Raw genomic sequence first — 23,972 nt, forward strand, 5'->3', positions numbered from 1 at the left:
CAACCACTGAAAGTTATTAACAATAAGGCACCTATGATTAAATTTTTAAAAGTATTCTTGAAAGCACGCAGGTAGGAAGAGAGGAAAATCATAAAACAGGCTTGTCAAAAAGAGGAATAGTAAAGCATAAAAGTATAAATTAATAAATTGGGGCGCCTGGGTGGCTTGGTCGGTTAAGCGTCCGACTTCAGCTCAGGTCATGATCTCACGGTCTGTGAGTTTGAGCCCCGCGTTGGGCTCTGTGCTGACAGCTCAGAGCCTGGAGCCTGTTTCAGATTCTGTGTCTCCCTCTCTCTCTGCCCCTCCCATGTTCATGCTCTGTCTCTCTCTGTCTCAAAAATAAATAAACGTTTAAAAAAAATAAATAAAATAAGTTAACAATAAGTTAATGAAGAGGTTTACTTTTTAAGCTAAATTTTTCAGTCAGATTTTACAACAGAGACTATAATATGTATTTTCATATCCAAGTTATGTATTCAATGATATTTTTCCCATTCTTATTTAACTTTACTTCCTTTTGAGCCAGTATATTTATATAAAACCTATGGCTTCCTGTGAGGAATATCTCACAGAGAAATGACCACCACTGGTCTTGAAATGCTACTGAGTAAAAAGCTGGATGTAGTTTCTTTCACTGCCTGTCATAATATTTAATAAAATCTAAAAATCTTGATGTTTTCCCACAATGTCTCCCAACCACTACTTACTAGGTGTCTTTCCATGGAGTCTTAGGAAAGTCATCATGGCGAAATTAAATAGCAGAATACTGACCTCTGTGCTCCTATCATGGTGCTGATTTATCTCCAAGCTCCTGAATGTCTTAATGGGTGGGATACTATGATGTTTGCTGGTGCTTTGTCCCTACTCTCCTCTCCTCCATGTTTATGTACATGAAACAGACCTGAGGAAAATTTTCCATTTCTTTACATGAAACATAAAAAATTTGGCCTATGTGTATATCAGATTCTGAGGTACTATAATCAACTTGGGATACAATCCATATTTTTTTATTAAAAATTTTTTAGTGTTTATTATTTTTTTTGAGAGAGAGAGAGAGAGAAAATGAGTAAGTAGGGGAGGGGCAGGGAGAGAGGGAGACACAAAATGTGAAGCAGGCTCCAGGCTCTGAGCTTTCAGCGCAGAGCCCGATGCTGGTCTCAAAACCATGAACCGTGAGATCATGACCTGAGCTGAAGTTGGATGCTTAACCAACTGAGCCACCCAGGCGCCCCGAGATACAATCCATATTGGAGGGCAGCTGCCAGATTAGAACAGCAGGGATTTTATGCAGCTATATAAAATCACTTGGTAAAATGGTTAGGACAGGAAAGAGAAGATGCTCAGTCTCTAGAATAAAATAATAATGATATAATGAAAACCAAACCATTTATCAGAAACTGATAAATATTTATTCAATGAATGCATGAATATAAATCAGCAAAAATGAGAGTGATCACTTTTGGATCTGACCTACTTCTTTGTGGCTTATTTTGGTATTGTATTTTATAGCACCTGCATTTTTTAAATGACAGAGTTGTCAGATTTAATATACAAACTCTATGCCTGTGGTAAACTGAGGAGCTAAATGATTATCTAAATAAGAATCCATGAAATAACATTTGAGATCCAATAGTTTAGATAAAAGTGGACTTAAAAAAAAGAGTCATATACTCATTCATCTAATTAACTGAGCATTTACTATGTTCCAAGTACTATGTAGGGCACTGAGGAAACAGTGGTGAACAAAACAGACATCACTCCTGTCATGGAATTCACACTTTGATGAAGAGATTAATCACTAAACACAAAGCCACTCAGATAAAAAAAATAAATCAGAAGGGTTTTAAAGGAAAACTTTAATACATTATGGGCACTTTTAACAGACACCATACTTAAACCTGTAGGTTCCAAAGGCTTCTTTAAGGACATGACATACAAGCTGGGACTTGAAGAATAAGTATAGTAAGGAAGAAGAGGCGGAAATGGTGTGGATAGTATCCTGGGTCAACAGATTCACACCTTACTGACATTGATAACATTTTATACACATTTACAGGATATTCACAGAATGAAATCCAGCCAGTAACCAAATTAGTATCCTTATTCTTTGCACAAGATTATATATTTCTGATTAGTTCTATGAAAAGATTTTCTACTTTTTGATGACTTGAATTTTATAATAATATTACCTAACTTCCTTTACCCACTCTTCCACAGTTACCAGAAACCTCCACGTACAAATATGTGTTTAAGTAAAATTATTACCTTTGGCGATTCATTGTAAGTTTTTCTGAAAAGTGTAAGGACTAAAAAGAAGGGATTCCATACACTTTTTAGTAAATTGGGTAATATAAATGTTACATGTATGATTCATAATAACAATTTCTTCAAACTCCTAACATGAATATTACTATCATGTGGTTGCCTTACACTTTAATCTCTCCATGAGTTGCCTTTCCTTAAATCCAATTTAAAAACTGGTACAGGACTTCATTACTTACAATTCAAGTGTGAAAATCGTGGACTAGACAGGAAGTGACCGCGATCAGGCCAAGACGGGGAGTGGTCTAACCTACGAGCATGGGAACTCTCAGCAAAGATTCCGTCATCCTAAAACAAAGTCAGTTCAATGATTACAAAATGTAAGGATTGGGATTCATTTAAATATACCGAAAATGAAACTGAACGTCAATATACAAGCTATGTTATACAACAATTTAATTGTAAAAAAAATATGTGCATGTTAAAGAAAATATGAAAGCATTAAAAAAGAGAAAGAAGGAAATCACCCATGGCTGTACCAGCATGACATATTTCTTTCTAGTCTTTTTTTCCTGTGGATAGGATTTATACATGTTCTAAAACTGTGTTCTTCATTTATTTACATTAATACTCTAAGCACTTTTGAAGTCTGTATATTATCCTAACCTTTAGCTTGTGTTACTCATTTACTATTGAGTGGATAAACTATGCTTTCCTTAGCTATTACTTTATTCGGCATTTAGGTGGTTTCCAATGTTTTACTTCTATAAATAACACTGTGAGAATATCTTTAAATATATAACCTTTTCTATGTTTAGGACTATTCCTTATGACAAATTCTTAGGTGGAAATACTGGGTCAATAAAAACAATTTGATGTTTTTAAATACACTTAGCTACACTGCATTCCATAATGATTACACTAATTCCCTTACTCATTCAACAAATATTTAATACATAAACTACGTGAATAGAGAATAAGGCCCTCTCCTCATGGACTGTATGAATGTGTCCTTGTACCCAAATCTTAGCTGAAAATGGGAATGAATTTTAACTTCAAGTAATTTATTAATTAGATTAAAAACAGATACTTTAATGTATTTTTTTATAATAGTGAAATTGTAATTGTTTTCTCTTGAATGTATTCTAACCACTTACACAACACTTTGCTTTTTTCCTCTCCCCCCCCCCCCAATCATTCATTCATGCAACAATAATTTATTGGGTACTTAGTATGCACTGGTCAAAGAGCAACAAAATATTGAGGTATGAAGTTATGAAACCTTCAGGCTTGCAGAAGAGAAAGGCGCCAAATAAACTACACAGAATATAACATAATGAAGAATTATGATGAGTACTGTAAGAAGAACAGGATATAATTAAATTCAGATTAGAGGTCCAGAGGAGGCCCCCTTGGGAGGTGATATTTAAAGCAATATTTGAATGTCGAGTATGAGTTGGCCAGGCAGAAACTTATGAGTGGAGGATGAGGAAGTGGGAGGTAAGGGGGCGCAGGAGATGGTGGTCTGGGGCTGATGTACCAGACTTGTGTGAAGGTGCAGAAGTGAGAAAGTTTAGTGTGTTTGAAGAATTGTATGAAGGCCCATGACTTCCACACAATGAACTGGGAGGCGGGGGGGAAGTGAATACAGTGATATCCAGAGGTGGGATCTGGATCTGGGATTTCTTTTTCTTAAGTACCATTACACGGCAATCAAAGATTTAAAATCAAAGGTTTTATATGTATTTCTCAAAGATACTCTGGTCACCAAGTGGTGAACAGATGAGAATGGCATAAGTATTGAAGTGGGAAGACCAGTGAAAACACTGTAATTGAGGATAACTGTGGGATCAAGGGCAAAGAAGGGATCATGAATGCTGCCAGAGTCTAGGTGGTCCACATAGATCCCTCAAACCATGGACCCACAGAATAGGGCCTCATGCCACAGGACTATTTGATGAATTAGTTATCATTTTCTGTATCAGGTACCAAGTTAACATTTTATTTGTCACATACGTATGTATGCAAATCCAAAAGAAAAGCCCAAACAAACGATTTTATATAGAATCGTAAAAGGCCCATTTATTCTGAGCTAAAAGCATGGACATAATCCTTAGATGATTCAAGATAATTAGCCTCATGTACCAAAAGGAAGTTTAGGTCTATTCAGGTCAAGGCCCTGAGGTTTTTTACCTAAGTGACTTATGGTTTTTACTAATTATGGGGATTTCATAAAAAACTAAAAATCATTCACTATAGGATCTCTGGAAAGAAAAGGATATATATTGTGCCCCCAGTGTATTTCAATAGCTACTTATATGAGCTGACATGGGACAACAGAGCTAGCTTATCACAGTTCAGACATGAAATACTTAAGGCCTGGGTGGAGCTGGAAGATGCACAAATGAAAAGGAGAGTTATGTTCTCAACCAGTGCTAGAAATCTCCATTTAATTATGGCTTCTATATGAAATGAAGCATGAAGGAGAAAAGCATAATAAATGGCTTCCCACTAACAGAGGCTTTGATCATTATGGGCCAATAAGAAAAAGAAAAAATAAGGGAAGCAAATGCTTTTTGCCCATTGATACCTGGGCTGAAAAAGTGAGAGAAGAGGAGCGGAGTTGCAGGTTTGGGCGCCTTGCTGAATGAAACATAGCACAAAGACAGCCTCAAGATGAGCCTACCAGAGGAAGGATAAAGCACCCAAAGACATTCAAATCCTTTTCATTCTTCCCAAAAGGCACTGTTTTAAATTTCTAAAACAAAAGCAACTAGCATCGAAGTGTGAGTTATATTTTTTCTATTTACAGAAAAAGAATAATTTACATTTTCAATTATAAATAAACGAGCTTATTGACATATGACAATTAAAATATGTCACTGACATATTTCATTCTTAGCAAATTTGGAAAATACAGAAGAAATTGAGAAGAAAATAATGCAATAAATTTAAAAATAGCCCTTTAGCCTAATGTAAAGGTATGTTTTCTGGTTCTTCTTTATAAATACCTTTTTATATTGGGATTCTATATTTGTTGACAGTTTTGTTTCCTAGTTTTTCATGTAACATTAGATACAGGAATTTCCTCTACCATTGTCCTTATTATCATTATGGTTATAACATAGTCTATTTGAGTAATGTCCCATTGTTGGAAATGTAAGACTGATTTCCGTTGTTTTTTTTTTTTCCTATTATAATTTGATAAACATCTTGTGACTAAAGCTTGGTCCACATTTTAAATTTATTAACATAGATTTCTAGAAGTAGAATTATGAGGTGACACATTTTAAGGGTGTTTTTTAATATCCATTTAATCTAAGTCGTCAAATTTATTGTCAGTATGCTAATATTCCTAATATTTCCTAAATACCCTCTTAGTGTCTATGGGAGTTCTAGTAATATCCCTCATTCAGTCTTAATATTGGCATTTGTGCCTTTTCTTTTTCCTAATTGAGCTGGGTAAAGGTTTTTAAAATTTTTTGATCTTTTCAAAAAGTCCTGTTTAATTTTCATGCCCCTCCCTCATTTTTCTGCTATTTCATTGATTTCTGCTCTTTATTATTCCCTTCCTTTTAATTTAGGTTTGTTATTTGTTTTCTAGTTTCATAAAGTGGAAACATGGACTATTGATTTGAGACTTTTCTTCTTTGTAACATACACATTTAATGTCATAATTTTCTCTCCAAGCACTATTTTAACTGAGTCCCACAAATCTTGATAAATTATACTTTTATTTTTATAGAGTTAAAATATTTTCTCATTTTCCTTTTGATCCCCCAATGGTTATTTAGAAATATGTTGTTTATTTTCCCTCTAGGAATTTTCCAGATATCTTCCTGTTATTGATTTCTAGCTTCATACCATTGTGGTTAGATGATCATACTTCACATAATTCCAATCATTTTAAATTTATTGAGAATTGTTTTACTGCTCAGAATAATCGATTTTGGAGAATGCTAGATGTGCACTTGAAAATTACATGTAATTAGCTGTTGTTAGGTGGAGTATCCTATAAACGTTAGTTAAATCTAGTTGCCTGATAGTGTTGCTCAAGTTTTCAATATATTTACTGATTTTCTGCCTACTGGTTTATCAATTATTGAGAGGGATATTGAAGTCTTCAACTACTATAATTGTGGATCTATTTTTTCCTTATAATTCTATCAACTTTTACTTCATATATTTTGACACCCTGTTAATAGGTATGTACAATTTATGACTAATACCCCTTTCCATTTAAAATTGTTGACTTTTTCAACCACTCACATTCCTTTTCATATACAGAAAATGAGGAAGCTTAACTCTAATACATCTTTAAGTTGCAACATTTTATAGGTCTTCAAAAGACTGTCAGAATCCCTCATATTAGCTTGAAATATAACTAATGAAATGAACCCTAAAAGAACACCCCCAAAGAAAAATATTTCATAATTCCTTTGAACAATCAACATGCTAGAATATGAAAAAAGAAAACCCTTCCATATTCTCCAATTTTATACTGATATTTAATTTGTGGAATTTCTATACAACTAAATTTTACAAGGTAACCTAAGATTTCTTTTTTAATTCTTACCTTTCAATCAAATACTTAAATATTTAAATGGAAATACTGGTTAAAAAGGAAGATTCTTTGCAATTTTAGGAATTCTAGCTCTTGCTTTTTACCAATTCTTATATCCTTAGTACAAGGACCTATTTTTATTGCTGTCTTAAGTCTCAACAAGCTAGTTAGCCAGAATTCCCTGCAAAAATTCCACTGGGTGAAGGGACTTGCATTTTCTAATATTTTCCCTGGGTTTCTTCCACTTCTCTTTCATAACCCACATTGTAATTGGTTTCTTAAAAGCGGTTCCAACCTGACTAAATCTCTTTGCTAAACTGATCTCTAATGATTAATATTTAATGACGCCCACCAAGTATTTTTCTCCCAGGAATATTATAAGTTCAAAGTTTAGAAGACAGATGATACACTTAATTTTCTTTTTAATTTTAATTTATCCAACCCTTCCCCTGGAGAGAAGGGGGAAAAAAAAAAAAAAAACACTTACGTGTTTCTGAATCTGTGGCAGCAATATTTTCCTGAATTTGTCTCTTGCCTAACAATGCACCGTACCTGCATCTCTTTGCCACTGCTAATTCCCAATTCTCTGTAAGTGGTCCAAAAAGCTTAACCTCTTCAGTAAATTTTATTCCTATATGGAAGTTTGGCTGGGCAGATAGTTTACTTAAAGCCTGCCTTCCATATCTCAACCTCCATGGCTACAACTCTAGCTTTTAATTTTAACCTCAATGAGAGTAAGGCTTTCATTGTCTCTATCCTTCCATCTACCCACCCCAATATTCCAAAATTTAGCACAGTACTGTTTGCATTAAGGAATTCAAAAATGGTCAGGTAGGCTCCTTCCTTGGCCAAAGTACAGACATTAAAGTTTGCCATGGTTGAAGCTGGGAAAGAAGAGATTGCCACTCTCATACTCCCAGTTTCTTCATGTTAAAAAATGAGAGCACTGGAGCAGATCATGTCTAAGTCCTCTGGGCATTAACATTTGATGATTGTAATCCATCTGAACAGAACCACTGAACAACCAGTACTATATGCAAACTATCTTTGCCACAGGAAATTCAAATTTATATTAACAGTACTATAAACCTAAAGCCACAGTCATCCACGGATGAAGAGACTCATGTAAATACTGTGCCAGATCAGGCCATTTGTTTATCTTTATTCAATTGATATTTTATTGTATACAACTTAATATTCCTAGAGAGTCACTAATGAAAAAGATTGTACTTATTTTTTTATGTACTTCATATTTGGATCCACATGTTTTCAATCCATTTTCAGAAACTAAAAATTTGCCATAAATAAAAATTTGCCATAAATAAGGATCCTCAAGAATATGTGCCACCAACTTATGAAACAAAGGGAGGAATCAAAGCTGTTTTAATAATGGTGCCTCACTGGAATCAGTGATTATTCTCTTAAAGTGACTGTTGTAAAGGAAACTGATTGTTTGGATAAGTATGTTGTGACATTTTTAATTAAAACTATTAAGACATTTAATTAGTATTCCTTATGTTTTCAGTATCTAGAATTCTGAATTAAAGATGATTAAAAGTGTTATCTTTATAGGTGAGTTTCTCCACAATCTTTCCTAATGCTCTTGTTGAGTAAATTATTGGGCAGAGTAAAAGTATGGTGCTTATTACAGAGAACTAGGTTGGTAGAGTGGGGCTCAAGTAGGTTAAAAAAATTAATGTGCTCATCTAAGTATCTTGTTGATTCCTAAGGAAGCACCTTTGACCCATTGCTATTTTCAAATTTTATAACAAAGAAAAACCCCAACTCATTTGGCAACCTTTTGTTTAGCTTTTAAGAGCTAGATGAAATCAACTAGTTAAATATTATGGCTGGCAAGTTACTATTGATAACTTCAAAAGAATAGAAATCTCTTCAAATTTCAGCATGATTGATTGCCTACAAAGTTTCAGATGAGTCATCTAAGCATTATCGGGAAAACAGCATTTAAATTTTTGTTAGAATTCCAGAAAGGCTGAAGCTAGGGAAAAAAATTAACCACCAATTTTACATGTATAATAGTATACACATTGTATATTGGAGTTAAAGATGAAGCAAATAGTGTCCTCAAAAGCATTTCCCAAATTTCAGTAATCTCCTACAGTTATACTTACTATTTTCTTTCATGTTAAAGATTAGTCTTGCATCCTAAGTCTCTATATAGGAGAGGCTTAAAGGATGGGAGATTGGTTGAGCATGGGGGAGGCCTGGAGCTATATTTGCATAGAATTTATATATTATTTCTTACCAAACCATGGAGAGAAGTGATTATAAATGAGATACCTGGATTATTATGGGGTTAAAGCTCCTCAAATTCTCCCACAGCTAATACTATTGTTTCTAAGCAACATCTGTAAAATTACTTGAATAATAATACACTAGTGATGTATTTTAATGGTTATTAAATAAAAATCACCTATAATCTTGAATTGTACCAGGATTGTGCATAGCACGTTTTAGCAGCTACTGTTGTAGAAGATTTAAGATATGTACAGAAATAGCTGACCTGAGAGACAAAGAGCTAACAGCCATTAATTGCTATGAGCAAAGTATAAACAAATCATAAGAGATTCAAGGAGGGAGAAACAGCTTCCAGGAGAAAAGCATATACTTCTATCATACGCATGCTTACATTGAACAAATACAACAAAGGGCTTTGGCAAACTCTGCCTTCATAAACTGTGCTGAAAGCCATTGTCAACACTTCCTCACCTACCTCATCTTATCCTGTACAACATCTGCTTCTTTTAAAAGATGTTACGTACTAAAATCTTCAACTAGAAACTGAAAATCATGATTTTTCTTTCAGGAGGAGGAAGGAAGGGAACAAAACATGCCTTCTGTGATTTTACTATAAAACCCACTGCTAATTAAAACTACGTATTTAGCGTAAGTGAAGAGCAAAAAGGGCAGGCAGCAAATGGGGATTTCTTGGACAAAACCACGCTCCTCTGTGAATTCAGATTAGGAATGCTATGTTGACTTTTGAACATTCTGTTCTATTTGAAACAGCTGGGGCAGCAAGGAAGCCTGTATGTTCTACAGAAACCCAATCAGATGAAAGAGAGGCCATGAAATGCTTCTGGTGTCTACACATGGAGAGAAAATGTTGTGTCAGACTCAGCTTTGAATTCCAAACATAAACTTTTAGATCAGGCTTTGTCCAGTAAACCTGGTCAGCTTCATACAATACTATGTTATGGTCTCAGAAACTGTGGACATTGGTCCTGCTGGATCTCGAAAGGTTTGTAGAAATTGGATTTTTTTTCTTTTTACTTAAATTCTAGTTAACGCACAATGTAGGATTAATTTCAGGTGTACAATAGGGGGAATCAACACATCCATGCATCACCCAGTGCTCATCATGTCAAGGCCACTCCTTAATCCCCATCACCTATCTCACCCATCTGGTTGCCATGGAAGTAAACAGCAGGAGATCACGGTAGCCTTGGCTGAAAGGGAACCTGCCTCCTATGCTTCCTGCTAACCCTACTCTCCACCAGCAGGGGGGTTGTGCTGGATGTCTCACCGCCTTCTTACAACAGCAATAAAATGAGAGAAGTCAGTTGCCAATATGGTTCTGTTATCCCAACAGATAACTTTCGGTCAATACTAATGCAGTCAGGGTTCTACAACTGTAATGCTAATAGTGATCCTGTTCCAAAAAAATGTGCACAATACTCTTCCCTGTGCCTTGTCATTACAAACCTCTTTTCAAAAGCCTTTGAAGCATCTTTCTTTTCTCTGAACACCAGCTGCAATGTATTGAGGCTTCCGTTACAGTAGTTATCCTTTTGCCTTTTGCACTACAGTTTGTGTGAAGGCTTTGAATTCCTGAAGGTTGGTAATGACTTTTCTTTATCATGTCATTGCTTCTAGCCCCTAGCAGAGTGCTTGTATATAGTAGAGACCCAAATGTTTGTTGAATGTTATAATTAAACAACAACAAACACGTATATCCTACAGTTAAGAAATGGAAGCTCCAAAAAGGCAGGGAGCTTTGTCTCTTTTGTTCACTGATGTGAGCCGATGCACCTAGTAAGTTTGTGGCACATAACTTACACTCAGTACATATTTGTTGAATGCATGGATAAGTATTATGAATTTCCAAAGAGCCTGGGAAGTACTTATTTGACTGGTAAATAAAGAAGAGGAAATATTATACATATGCGTAAAGGAAGAAAGACTAGATTGGCCATTTCCCCTTTCTTTAGACCAGGGGTTGGCAAACTTTTTCTTTAGAGGGTCAGATAGCAAATATAGGCCTTTTGAGCCATTTAGTCTCTGTTGCACCTACTCAAATCTGCTGCTGAGTGTGAAGGCAGCCACAGACAATATGTGAATAAATGAGTGAGGCTGTATTTCAATAAAATTTTATTTGCAAAAGCAGCTGGCAGGCAAGATTTGCCCCACTGGAGGTAGTCTGCTGATTCCTGCTCTAACACAATTATGCAAGAATCATCTATTAGGATGAAGACAGAGAGGTAACTATTCCCTCTGTAAAGACCATGCCTTCTGCATCTTTTTACATCCCGCATCCTCACCTCTAACAGGTACGTAGTACAGGGCTTTGCAGTGTGGTAGCTGCACAGTATGTTTGTAGAATTAAACTGAATCCTACAGCAAGTGATTTCCCAGAACCACAGTTGTCAGTAGAACCAACAAATTCAAGTTGCTGCAATGTGCCTTTTCTTTGAACTCTCCTAGCAAAATACGTGGGAAGTTAATAGCTGCAGAAATAATGTCAAATAAAACTAGGACACCTTCTCTCTTGATAGAGTACCAATGTCTCTTACTTGAGGCGTATTCTTTAGGATGTCAATAATTAACCAGAGGTAGCTTTTTTGATTATCCCTGAAGCCAAGAAACCATTAACCACTGTCTCACTGCCCACCTGAGCTCATGCTTCTTTTGAAACTTTTTCAATGAATTATTTTCACAAAAAGCACATGAGCAAATCATTGTTGGTATCCACAACTGGCCAAAATGTGCTCCCACATTTTCTCTCCAATGACTACAAACATATATTCTCATGAGTGTTAAGTTAGATGACTGCATTATTTCAGGCCAGACATCTGTTACAAATGGTGATAGTCTACATATTCATTACTGAAAAGGATCAATGTTTTAAAATGTTTAAGTAATATGAATGTGGAACAATGTCATCATAAAATGTACTTTGTGCCCTTTTCTTATACTTGAACTACGTATTTGCGACATTTTCAACTTTTTCTCATTTTGCTAAGTGGTGGCCTCACTTACAAACCAGGCCTGATTTCCTCTTCCGCTGCAAATATAATTTTTAAAGAGAACTCCAACAAGATTACTTGCCGAACATGTTACCCATTCATAGCTTTGCCATATGCTGTTATGGAAATTACAATGATGTAAAGCAATCTGGGTGTCACGAGACGGTACTGATTCACCTGATACCATATCTAACTGTAGCGGGAAATAATGCTTTAAATGTTTCATTTGCATCTAGACCTCTGTTGAACTAAGAGACATGTACTGTGTGTGTATTTTTGGAGACAACTGACTTTCACATATTAAAAATATAGTTCTACATTTGGTGCTAGAAACATGAAGGTATATGAGGTCCAAATATACACTATGATAGCTTAGTGTCAAGGACATAGATTACTGAGGTCAGGCAGATTTAGGTTTTAACTCTGGTGCAACCATTTAATCGCTCTATAATCTTCAATGGTGGAAGAGGAAAACTAATGGTGCCAACCTGTCGCTGGGAGGATTAAATGAGAGAATGCTTATATAAAGCCTGTGACACCTACAAAAAGAGCAACTTATGTGGTTGGCTCAACAATGAGTAGTTATTACTATTAGCTACTGCTGCCTAACTCTTGTGCTTCTGTTGAAGGTTAGGAGCAGACCCTATAGGTGGTGGAGAAATGCTTGAGTATATGGGACCTGTTGGGGATGCTGGGAGCTGATTTAGTGAAATGAGCATATGCTATAAGAGACAACAAGGTCACTGTTATCATCAATACCAAATGACAAAAAACAAAGGGAAAAGGGCACAGAGTTACAGGATGCCCTTTTCACAATGAGAGCATCAATAATGTGGCATAAGTGTGTTGTTTTTATTTGGGATGGTGCAAGTGGAGAGCTCATTTTAAGCATGCTAGGGAAGGGCTTATGAAAACGAACACTGCCTTTATATCCACTGAGCATTCTATCCAATTACATTCAGAGGAGGGAAGAAGCTTCTTAGAAATAATTATGTTTGGCTGTAATAAGTGAATATATACAGTATAATGAATATTCATACATACTGAGGTCTGTGAGAATATAAAAAAGACAGAAGAACCTTTGCCTTTTTTTTTTTTTTCTAAACTGACTTGGGAGTATACATTTGAATATAGATGGATTCTCTCTAAGTCAGTGTTCTGAATGGGGGACAAACTAGGGGATGCTGGGCAGTGTCTGGAGACACATTTTGATGCCATAACTTGTGATGGAAGATGCTACTGGCATCTGGTGAGTACAATCTAGGGATGCCGCTAGATGTCCTAGAACGCGTAGGACAGGCTCCATCACAAAGACCTATCTGGCCCAAATGTTAACGCCAAGGTTGAGAAACCCTGCTCTAAGCTAAAAACTGTTCAGGGTCAAATGGGTTTAAAATCACCCACACCCCAGATGGATTTGGGGGAGACTCCAGGGAAGGGCAAACTTTTTGTCAATATGGTCAGATGTTCCCAGGCTCCTGTGTTGATTCCACACCAATGAACCATATGCTGAAGTAGATGAATGGAGTTCATATCCTCAGGGAAAAAAGGACTATAAATGCCAAGACTGTAGTTTACAAAGTACTATGTGTTACTTGACCTTCTGGAGACTTCAGCACTGACAGTGGCTGGATTTACACACAGAGGAGGGCAACTACCTATGTCAAGTCTCTGGCCAACCTAGAGACCAGGGGTTTCCTTCCACACAAATTTCCTAAACAACATCAAGGCCAAGAGACAACATATTAAGCAACAATGGCATAAAATTAAAGATAGTTCCCATGTGCAAATTTACAGGCAAAATCTTTGGATTTTTATTCTCTACTCCCACAAAACTGAAGAGTAATATCTTTTCTTTTACAACTACCCTTACATGAACCCTACAGGGGTAGCCTAGCAGGTTATAGCCATAAACATGGGTAACGCTCAAAGACTGAAAATGGATACAAAGGACATTACTTTGGAGTTTTTGACTCCGTACTTGGTATCATCTCGGCGCTGCTGAAGAGATTCTTTGTGAACTCTGTATTTAGAATATCTCCCATCAATTCTCTCAGATAAACTGCAGGAATCCTGAAAAACAAAAAAATAAAAAACAGCAATGTCAAAACCAGGAGGTGAGAGGAAAATCAGTACTTGAATTGCGCATAAGAAAGTATTGATAATTATAGGTGGTTAGGGAAATATAGGGGAATTACAGGTTGCCAAGGAGGAAGAAGAAAACAGTCTCTGGATGCTACCTTAAAAATAAAAACAGGGTCCCACATTGGTATTTGTGTCCTTTTTATACTAGTCCTATGCCAGTCTGAAATGGTCGACATCCTTTAGCTGAAGGGAAAAAGGTTTAAGTAGCAGTGAGTTGTCCAAAGATGGTCATTAACTACACACTTTTGAATGTTGTGTACTATCTCTCAGAGCAGTATCTGACATCAAAATATTCTATGTTAAAAAACAATGTTACCTTTGAAAGTAGAGCCCTCGTTCATCACTAATTCTTAAACAATATTTTACCTTTTAACCAGCATATCACGTTGACTTTGAAACTGAAGGGTATTTCATCTGCCCTCAAAAGAATAAAAAGATTCAGGTAATAAAGAAATTAAGAAAAGTTTTGGGGTCATTCATTCATTCTTCTTCCCCCCTCTCTCCTTCCCTTCTTCCCTTCCTCCATTTTTTGGGGGGAGAGTGGAACACAGCAGTCACGATACCCAGTTACTTAGACATTTCCATTATGAACTAGGGGAAAAATTAGAATAAAATGAGGGCAACTGATTTGCATATGTAAGAAAAATTATCTATGGGATCTCATTCCCCAAATAGTCCCAAGGAACTTATTGAGTGCTCAAGCTGGAAGGGGTATTAGAATCCCAAAGTTCTCATTTTTATATATAAAAAGCTATAGCCCAGGGAAGTTAAGAATGATTTGCCCAAGACTAGGCAATTTGTGACAGATTGGGCTTCAAGCCCAATGCTGTTTCCTTCCTACCATACCAAATATGTAAAGTTTAAATGTGGAATTGTAGAGTTGAGCCACTTCTTTCAAAATAAGTTTTAAGAAAAATGAGAGACACTATGACATGTTTAAAGAAAAAAGCCAAGGCTATCTAAGTAGGATGAAATATGTATTTACTATAGCTTATATTTGCCTAGAGTCATAGACTGTAGCATTTTTTTAATTTATTATTTAAAAAAAATTTTTTTAACATTTATTCATTTATGAGAGACAGCACAAGCAGGGTAGGGACAGAGAGAGAGGGAGACACAGAAATGAAGCAGGGTCCAGGATCTGAACCGTACAGCACAGAGCCCAACATGGGGCTCGAACTCACAAGCTGTGAGATCATGACCTGAGCCGAAGTCAGACACTTAACTGACTGAGCGAGCCACCCAGGCACCCCTAATAGACTCTAGTATTAACAAGAAATATACATGTGAAATACATCTTCATATATATATGCTAGTGAGGCCAGTGTGAGTAGGAACCATGCAGATAATATTGTATAAGCCCCTCATTTTAGGGATGAGGATATAAGTAAGATATTAAGTAATTTTGCCTGGTACATGAGCTTGGATCAGAGTTTACATCTTTGGGCTCTTGTTGACAGTATCCTGATTTTTAGAATTAAAAATCATTAGGTTGACTAAATAAGCTCTTTTTAATCGTAGAGATGACTTTAGAGTACATAGAGAGTGGGTTTCAAGCTAGAGGCAGTAGGGCAAAGAAAATGGGTTTTGTAGTTAATACATGGAACTAGGTCCCAGTTCCAACTAATTTACATATTCCGAGCTTCAGTTTCTTCAGCTGTAACTTGGGGGAAGATAGTGCCCATGAGTAGCATGTCTGAGGATTTTTTTTTTTTTTTTTAAGTAATATAGGGTTAGAACTTAGCTACTGCCTGCTGCATAGTAGTGCAGAATACTTGCTAAATGAACTCCTTTCCATTTCAAGCTAAAGGTTTCAATTTTAATGACTAATATTGGAAAGTACAATTATGAACTTTGGAAAATATTCTCCCCCAAAGTTTCACTATATAGGCATCTTCATATGTGTGTATATATAAGCTAGAGTTGGAGATAATCACTAGCCCATACGATAAAAAATAATAATAAAACCTTTTGGTAATAGTATTGAACTTTTTTGTTTCTAAGTTTATTTATTTATTTGGAGAGAGAGAGAGACAAAATCCCAAGCAGGCTCTGCGCTGTCAGCCCAGAGCCCAACATGGGGCTCAAACTCACGTACCACGAAATCACGACTTGAGCTGAAATCAAGAGTCAGAGGCTTAACTGACTGAGCCACCCAGGTGCCCCAACAGTACTAAACTTTTAAATTGTACTTATGAATATCTTGTTCAGTGTAGACCCTGGAGAAAAGGTGAGCTGTCACTAGAGGCTAAATTATATTTTTATGCTGGTATAAGATGACATCGGTTTCTCAGTGACAAACGCCACCTGTTGCCTGCCCTTCCTTCCCTTAGATGACTTCTGTTAGCTACAGAGAAAAAAGCAGAAAGGATATATATGGGTGTAACATATTGCCTACTCTCCACATTGGGTAATACTAGGGTGAGTGGAAATCACATCTTCTTGGATACTAGTTTCATAATCCTTTGACAGGGATTTAGAATGCAAATACATGGGGGGGGGCGCCTGGGTGGCTCAGTCAGTAAGCATCTGACTTCGGCTCAGGTCATGATCTCACAGTTGGGGAGTTCGAGCCCTGCGTTGGGCCGTTGGCCTCCATGCTGACAGTTCAGAGCCTGGAGCCTGCCTCGGATTGTGTGTCTCCCTCTCTCTCTGCCCCTCCCCTGCTCCCACTCTGTCTCTGTCTCTGTCTGTCTCTCTCTCTCTCTAAAGAATAATGGGGCACATGGGTGGCTCAGTTGGTTGGATGTCTGACTTCGGCTCAGGTCATGATCTCACGGTTTGTGGGCTCGGGCCCCACATCAGGCTCTATGGTGAACGCTTGCTCCGAGACTGCTTTGGATTCTGTGTCTCCTCCTCTCTCTGCCCTTCATCTGCTCGCACTTTGTCTCACTCTGTCTCTCAAAAATAAATAAATGTAAAAAAAAAAAGAATAAACAAGCATTAAAAAAATGCAAATACATAATTAAATCATGAGAAAGAATTGAAACTTTAGCAAAATGTACTAGAAACACTTGGATTTGTTCTATTTGTTATAGTCTAGATTTCTGGATATGTCAGCTCAACCCTGGATCCCTTTCAATTATGTTTAGTTGCTGAACTATCAAAATATGCTAAGTGAATTGATGTTAAGATAGTGCAGACCTTGAGAGCCACATCGTATCAGTGCCTCCGGTAATCAATATGGCATGATCAGGCTATATTTCCTACTCACTAGATTCTCAAATAATATGTTAGATACAAACAAAACCTGAATATAACATGTTATATTTTAAAGCCAATGTGAAATAAGAGGTTCATGGTTTTCAAAGAGAACTCTCACCATTGTTAACTTCAGCCATATGGGGCCAGAAAATTATAAATTGCTAAAACTGTCCATTGTGTATTCATCCCAAAAGGGATATTCTCTGGCCTGAACCTTGTTTGGTAGGACTGCTGGCAGGGATAGTTGTTTTGCATCTCTCCTCTATGAAAACTTTAAAAGTTACAATAGGTAAATCCACACATGTAGTTAATCTCCTAGATATGGAATGATTTGTAGAGTTCTATTAACAAATAGCATGAGATGTAAAATCTAAAACTGTGGATCTGAATTCAACTATCATAGTATGGAAATAACCTGTATACCTTCATGTCTCTAAAACAAACAGTACTCTGAAAATCTGTAATTAAAAAAAAAAAAAGAAGATAGTTCATAAGGTGAAATTGCTTATGAAAAAAGCTGTCTAGGAGTATTACTCAGCAATCAAAAAAGAATGAAATCTTATCATTTACAACTACGTGGATGGAACTAGAGGGTATTATGCTAAGTGAAATTAGTCAGAGAAAGACAAATATCTCTTTCTCATATGAGGACTTTAAGACACAGAACAGATGGACACAAGGGAAGGGAAGCAAAAATAATATAAAAACAGGGAGGGGGACAAAACATTATGAGACTCTTAAACATGGAGAACAAACAGAGGGTTACTGGAGGGGTTGTGGGAGGGAGGATGGGCTAAATGGGTAAGGGGCATCAAGGAATCTACTCCTGAAATCATTGTTGCACTATATGCTAACTTGAATGTAAATTAAAAAAATAATAATAAATTAAAAAAGCTATCTTCAGTGTAATATGTAACCTCTTTTGAATCTTAGGTTTTTCTAAATTAAAGTTAAAGCTTTGGGAGGCCAAATGAGCTTCTAGTGTGAGGGTAAAAATCTCTATTTTTCCTCTAATATGTAAGTTCCAGTATTTTCAATCCTGATTTAACAAATATCAATAAACTCTGATAAGATGGAGTATTAAAAATCCCCTATGTTTTTTGGTCTTTCCTCCCTCCCTACAACTTTCTTTGCACATCAGGAAGATGTCAAATGTTCTCAGTCAGATAAGAATACTGAAAGAGACAAGCCAACTCTTTCTCACTCTGAAGTCTTTGAAATCTTCTAGTAAGCTCAGTTTCTCAGGCACAGACTCCAGATGGTCCAAGGCCACTCGGGTACTCTGAAAAAGAAAACATAAGGAAACCAAACATTATAAAAAATTGATCAATACTCTCAGAATCCAAGTACTAAAAACCACTTGTACCCAGGGTAGAAGCAGTTCAAGCTATAGATTTAGAGAGTCAAATAAGAACAGATATAATAGTATTTCTAAGATAACTGTATCTTTTTAATTCAGAAGAATTATTTCCTTTCACGAAGTATATGAGATGCATTTGCAAAACTGACTCACATAAAAACTCTTCCTGGATAATTATTTTCAACTGACATGCTATGAAACTTTCTATAGAGTATTTCATATTAATATTAATTTACAAACCTGCTTCAGTGAGCATCAGAAATAAAGCACCAAATAATATTGAGGGATAGATGAATTTGCAGTTACCTCTCTATGGAGCATATTAGAGATCCTCACATGTTGCCATTACAAAGAAGAAAAGAGTTCTCAACAATTATTTTAGTTCAAAAGGAAGAGGAGGTTGTCATAAAACTTTGGAGAAGCACCTGAAATTAAAAAATTGCCACAGGGACACAAAATCCTGTTGATTATAAATCAAAAACTTAGTCTTTGATGAGGTGGTCACTGATTTACACCCACCAATATAAACATTAAGAGGGAATGATCTGAAAATTCTTTCAAAGCCAATATAAACTAAGAAGTGGCGGAATAACCTTGAGACCAGAGACTGTATCATATGCATTTCTGCATTCTTAGCCTTGTCACAGGGACAGCACACCTCTGTATCCTCAGTCAATAGATATTAGCTTTTAGATTTAAAATGAGTTGCAATTATTCAATGAAATAAACCACAAGTCCCATGGCTGATGCATGGGAAGAAAGTGCAATGCCCTGCAAGAACCTGGACGTAAGTTTGCAAAGAGTTGTTGAAAAGTTATTGGCCACCCAATATTCTATGTGCTGCTCCCTTACATCTCCCAGGTGAATGGTTCTGAACAACCTAACATGAGTACAAGTGACATGTCTCACTTATGAGCTGAGTCAGTTAAGAGCCTATGTGTCCCATCCCAGCCCTGGTCATGAGGAACTCGGAGGCCACAAGCTTCAGATGACATAGCCACAAGAGAGGAGAGCCGCCAGTCATATTGGACTTCACATGAGTGACACATCAACCTCTATTGTGTTAAGCCATGAGATTTCAGGGTTTGTTAATGATTACATAGCACAGTTGCCTTAATTAATGAAAATAATGCCTGAGAATTACATAATTAAAATGTAGGCTAATCAAGTGGTCAAGTTTTTTTGTTTTTTTTTTTTTTTTTTTTGGTGGGAGGAGGCTCCAGATTATATGAGGATTCTTTTTTTTTTTTTTTTTCCCTCAGAAGTTCAGTTTCCCTGGAACTAGACAGGGTTAGGAACTGGTGTTATCATCATTTGGTATACCCACTTACACTTAATCTTCTATTTCAAATCCTCTCTCTCATCCCAATGCTGTTGCCTGCCTTCACTTCCAGTACAGAGCTTCTCCAGAACATATGCGTACAGCTCTGCAAGGTTTGTGTTGGGGTAGGGATGGAGACAGAGTTGAGGGTCTAACTCTTCCTTGCAGACACTTTTGATATACTCACTTCCACCTTCTCCTTCTGTAGAAAACAGTACATCCAATTCAAAAGCATCTCTAAAATTCTTCAGGGTGAATGATATTTGCTTTCCATCTGTATCCCCTTGATAGGCACTTGGGTTTTAACTTCTCTGTTTTGAGTCATTTTACCATTTTCCCTTCCGTGTTCTCCATCTTGGGAGTTCTACCTGTCTTTTAGCTGTCAATGCATAAATCGGTGTTTCTCTCTCTTTATATTCTTATTTCTCAAGTGTGATTTTTGAGAGAAGAGCAGAAACACCCTCACATTACCATTTTGAAACTGGAAGTCATATGCGCTGTTTCTTCAAGTTCGTAAAAATCTTCTTTTCCAGTTCCATTTAAAGGATTTAGTATTTTCTTCCTTCTGCTTAACATTTATATGCTTGCTAGTTTTTTTTTTTTTTTCCACATGTGTTCACTTAAAGGCCCATGCATTTTAAATGGCTTCATTTGTTTTTTCATATGTAGGAAAGATTCATCAAAATGACACGTTTCTTAATATAGGCCCCAACATGTAGGTTTAGGAGAGCAAGTAATTTTAGCCACCATATGTGTTATATTCATTTCAATAGTAAAATTCCCCCAAGAATTATATTGGCCCTTTAACAATAAAATACAGATCAATGCCATGGTGAATTCAAAGCAAAAATTTTTTGTGTGTCAAATAAAATCTTCTTCATAAACAATGATTCTAATAGCCTTGTAGTTTGGAAACTTTATTTCCCTTTTTTTTTTTTAATCCCATAAATCTTCTCATTTAGAAGTGACCCTCTGAACCAGGGAGAAGTATGGTAAACTCATTTTGTTCTTAAAATAAGCAAATGATTTCTTTCCCTACTGTAAAATTCAGCATGTTATGCAAATATTTTTGCTTCAAATTTTCAATCAACCAGGTGGCTGTGTGAAAAAATTTTTTTCTTTCATATTTTCACATACTAGTTTGACTATTTGATAGTTTTTGGATGCATATTCAAAATGGCAAATATATACATTTATATGTATATGTATACATATAAATGTATATATGTATATACATTTATATACATATATACATAAATATGTATATATTTGAATCTTAAAAAAATCACTGGCTTCTACTTTCTTAAGTACAGTTATTTTTCTACTCTCCTCCTCCACACCCCACATCTCCATTAAGGTCTTTAAGCTTTCTCATCATCTTATTTTAGTTATGGCTTACTTATATTCCTTTCATGTGTTGTTTCTAAGTATCTTAGCATCTTCCTCAGTATCAGAAATTGTTTCTGATACACAAGCCTTTCCCTTCATCCTCATAGTCTCGTCAATCGGGTAACATCAAATGTGTATCTAGGTATCACAGAAAGATCCACCAGACATAGATGGCACAGGTCCTGTTCTTTAAGAGCTTTTAACTCACTGGGGGGAGAAATTTGCACATGCAAAAGATGTAAGAATTATACAAAGAAAAGTGGACTGAATTTATTTTAAAGAAATTATATATATAGATGCTGAGATTTTTAAGGCATCTGCAATGGTACAATAGGAAATAATGAAGACAATGAGTCCAGGCCTGTAGGTATCTCAGGTCTCATAATTTCATCAGTAAGTGATATTTGGGGGGAATATATTTATTTTCTGTCGATGTCTCTCTCTGTATACATGTGAGCATGCTTAAAACCACCACTCTGGCATACAGACTTAAGAGTATGCATATTCACAAACTTTTTTTCTTTTTTAATAATGTGAGACTGTCTTAGGCATTATGATTAGTCTGCTCACATCACATGTCACTTCACGTTCACTTTTCCCCAAAAGCTAGCGGTGCTAGAAAAAGGGGACCATTAAGAAATGAATAGTCTAAATAAGGAACTTGTTGGTTTTTAGATGCCATAAAGATCAATAAAGCATGTTAGTTTCTAGCGCAACTCGTGCAGAGTCAGGGAAACTTTTTATTTTTTAAGTTGGTTCATTATTTTCTGCCTTACACTATCTAATGCTTTAAAGGGCACAGACAAGTCTCCACTGTTAGAATGAAGGAAATAATTTCTCCAGTTCATTCAGAAATGGCACCAGCAAATGACAGGTGTTTAACCTGTCTTTAATTTTCTTATTGATTTTCTAGAACTAAATGGGACATTCACAAAAGGATTTAAACACTGTTTCTCTTTTGAAAATATCAGTAGATATTAAATTTCATATCAAAATTGAAAACAAAGAAAAATTCGCAATTAAGAGTCCATTTCATAAAGGACCAATACATTGTGTATAATGCTTGGTTTATCTCAGAAGCTAAAGAGCTGAACTTCCACTGAGCTAAGAGTGGTGGCAAAGCAAATGATCAATTATTCCTAATTCCATTTAGTGGCATAATGAAAGACTGAACCATAAAAATGTAACTCAATTTCAAATACTTCTTAGCCCTCACCCCATGGTATGATGTAGTCACTATTGCTATCCCCATTATACAGATAAGGTAACTGAGAACCAAAGTGTGAATAACCTCCTCACAGTCATGTTGTGGAAAAACTGGGATGCGAATCCAAGCAGTCAGAGTGCAGATATGGCAGTGTTCTTGTTTTTATTTTTAAAGTTTATTTATTTTGATAAAGAGAGAGAGTACATGTGCAGTGGGGGAGGGGTAGAAAGAGAGGGAGAAAGTTCTGCCATGTCAGTGCAGAGCCCTAGGCAGGGCTTGATCTCATGAAACATGAAGTCATGATCTGAGCTGAGCAGGCGCTTAGCCGACTGAACCACCAGGCACCCCAGCAAAGTTCTTATTATATAAATATGTTCATGGTAAATCACCAGAATCTGTAACACTATTTTATGTAAATTCCTACTCCCTCTCTAGCTATCAACTTTTAGTACTAGAATATTGGAGCTATGTCTCTGATGGGCTTATTTATGGAAAAGAAGTTTCAAGATGAATGCAGGAAGAATTTCATCTAGCCAGGGCCGAAGTCTGTGCCCAAGACCACGCATCCAAATATACAAGCACAAAAGGGGTGAGGATATTTTTTCTGTTGATTAGAGGAAGCTAGGTATGAGATTAAGTTTTATGACACCAACACACCCATTTCTTTTTTCATAACATGGAGCAGCAGCATAGCACACGATCTGGCCAGGGGAGGTGCTTTGATGAATGTTGGCTGAATAAAGACAAAGGCAGCATTACCACTCTCTGATCAACCCACTGAATCTTGGCTTCTTTATTAAAAACTCAGCAGCAAAAGTTTGCTGTTTCTCTTCTCTAGACTAAGGCAAGATCAAATGGTAGAAACAACAGTGAAATTCAGAAATCTTGTCCATTAGGCTCTGTGGCTTGTGCACGTACAGGTAGGTTTAGATATTAATCTGTTGAAAAGGGCGAAGAATAAGCGGGAGATCTTCCTATTCCAAATCTTCAAACTGCCATGTAGCTGAGCGGTTTGTACTGGTCTATAGTGTATTTTTCTTTAGTTGTTCCTTTGTTTCCAACTACAGGGAAATTGAATAGTGCAGTATGACAACATAAGTAGCAGCAATTAGGAATTAGAAAGGGGCTTCACTGCAGTTGTTAGTTTCCTGTCTCCTGTAGAGAAAGCTTAAAGAAACAGATTTAACCATGGGTATATTTTAGTAAATATACTTCTCTTTGTAAAAATGCACCATGTATTTATTTTTTTCTTA

General features: G+C 36.3%; 1 protein-coding gene across 9 annotated transcripts in view; it reads right to left on the reverse strand.

Annotated features, from left to right (window-relative positions):
- The window catches only part of CEP128 (centrosomal protein 128), a 383,862-nt gene that overhangs the window by 7,723 nt on the left and 352,167 nt on the right, over positions 1–23,972 (reverse strand). For 5 of the 9 annotated variants that reach the window (XM_042943976.1, XM_042943963.1, XM_042943964.1 and 2 more), the window contains 3 exons: positions 18,647–18,724; positions 14,053–14,166; positions 2,502–2,610 (listed from right to left, as the gene is read on the reverse strand). In XM_042943976.1, the coding sequence (XP_042799910.1) occupies positions 2,502–2,610; positions 14,053–14,166; positions 18,647–18,724 (301 nt within the window). Of the gene's footprint in view, positions 1–2,501; positions 2,611–14,052; positions 14,167–18,646; positions 18,725–21,522; positions 21,720–23,144; positions 23,781–23,845; positions 23,887–23,972 lie in introns of those variants that run through there. The other 4 variants (XM_042943968.1, XR_006203977.1, XM_042943967.1 and 1 more) reach the window with 4 other exon arrangements.

Source organism: Panthera leo, chromosome B3 (genome assembly GCF_018350215.1).
Source record: "Panthera leo isolate Ple1 chromosome B3, P.leo_Ple1_pat1.1, whole genome shotgun sequence".
NCBI lineage: Eukaryota > Metazoa > Chordata > Mammalia > Carnivora > Felidae > Panthera > Panthera leo.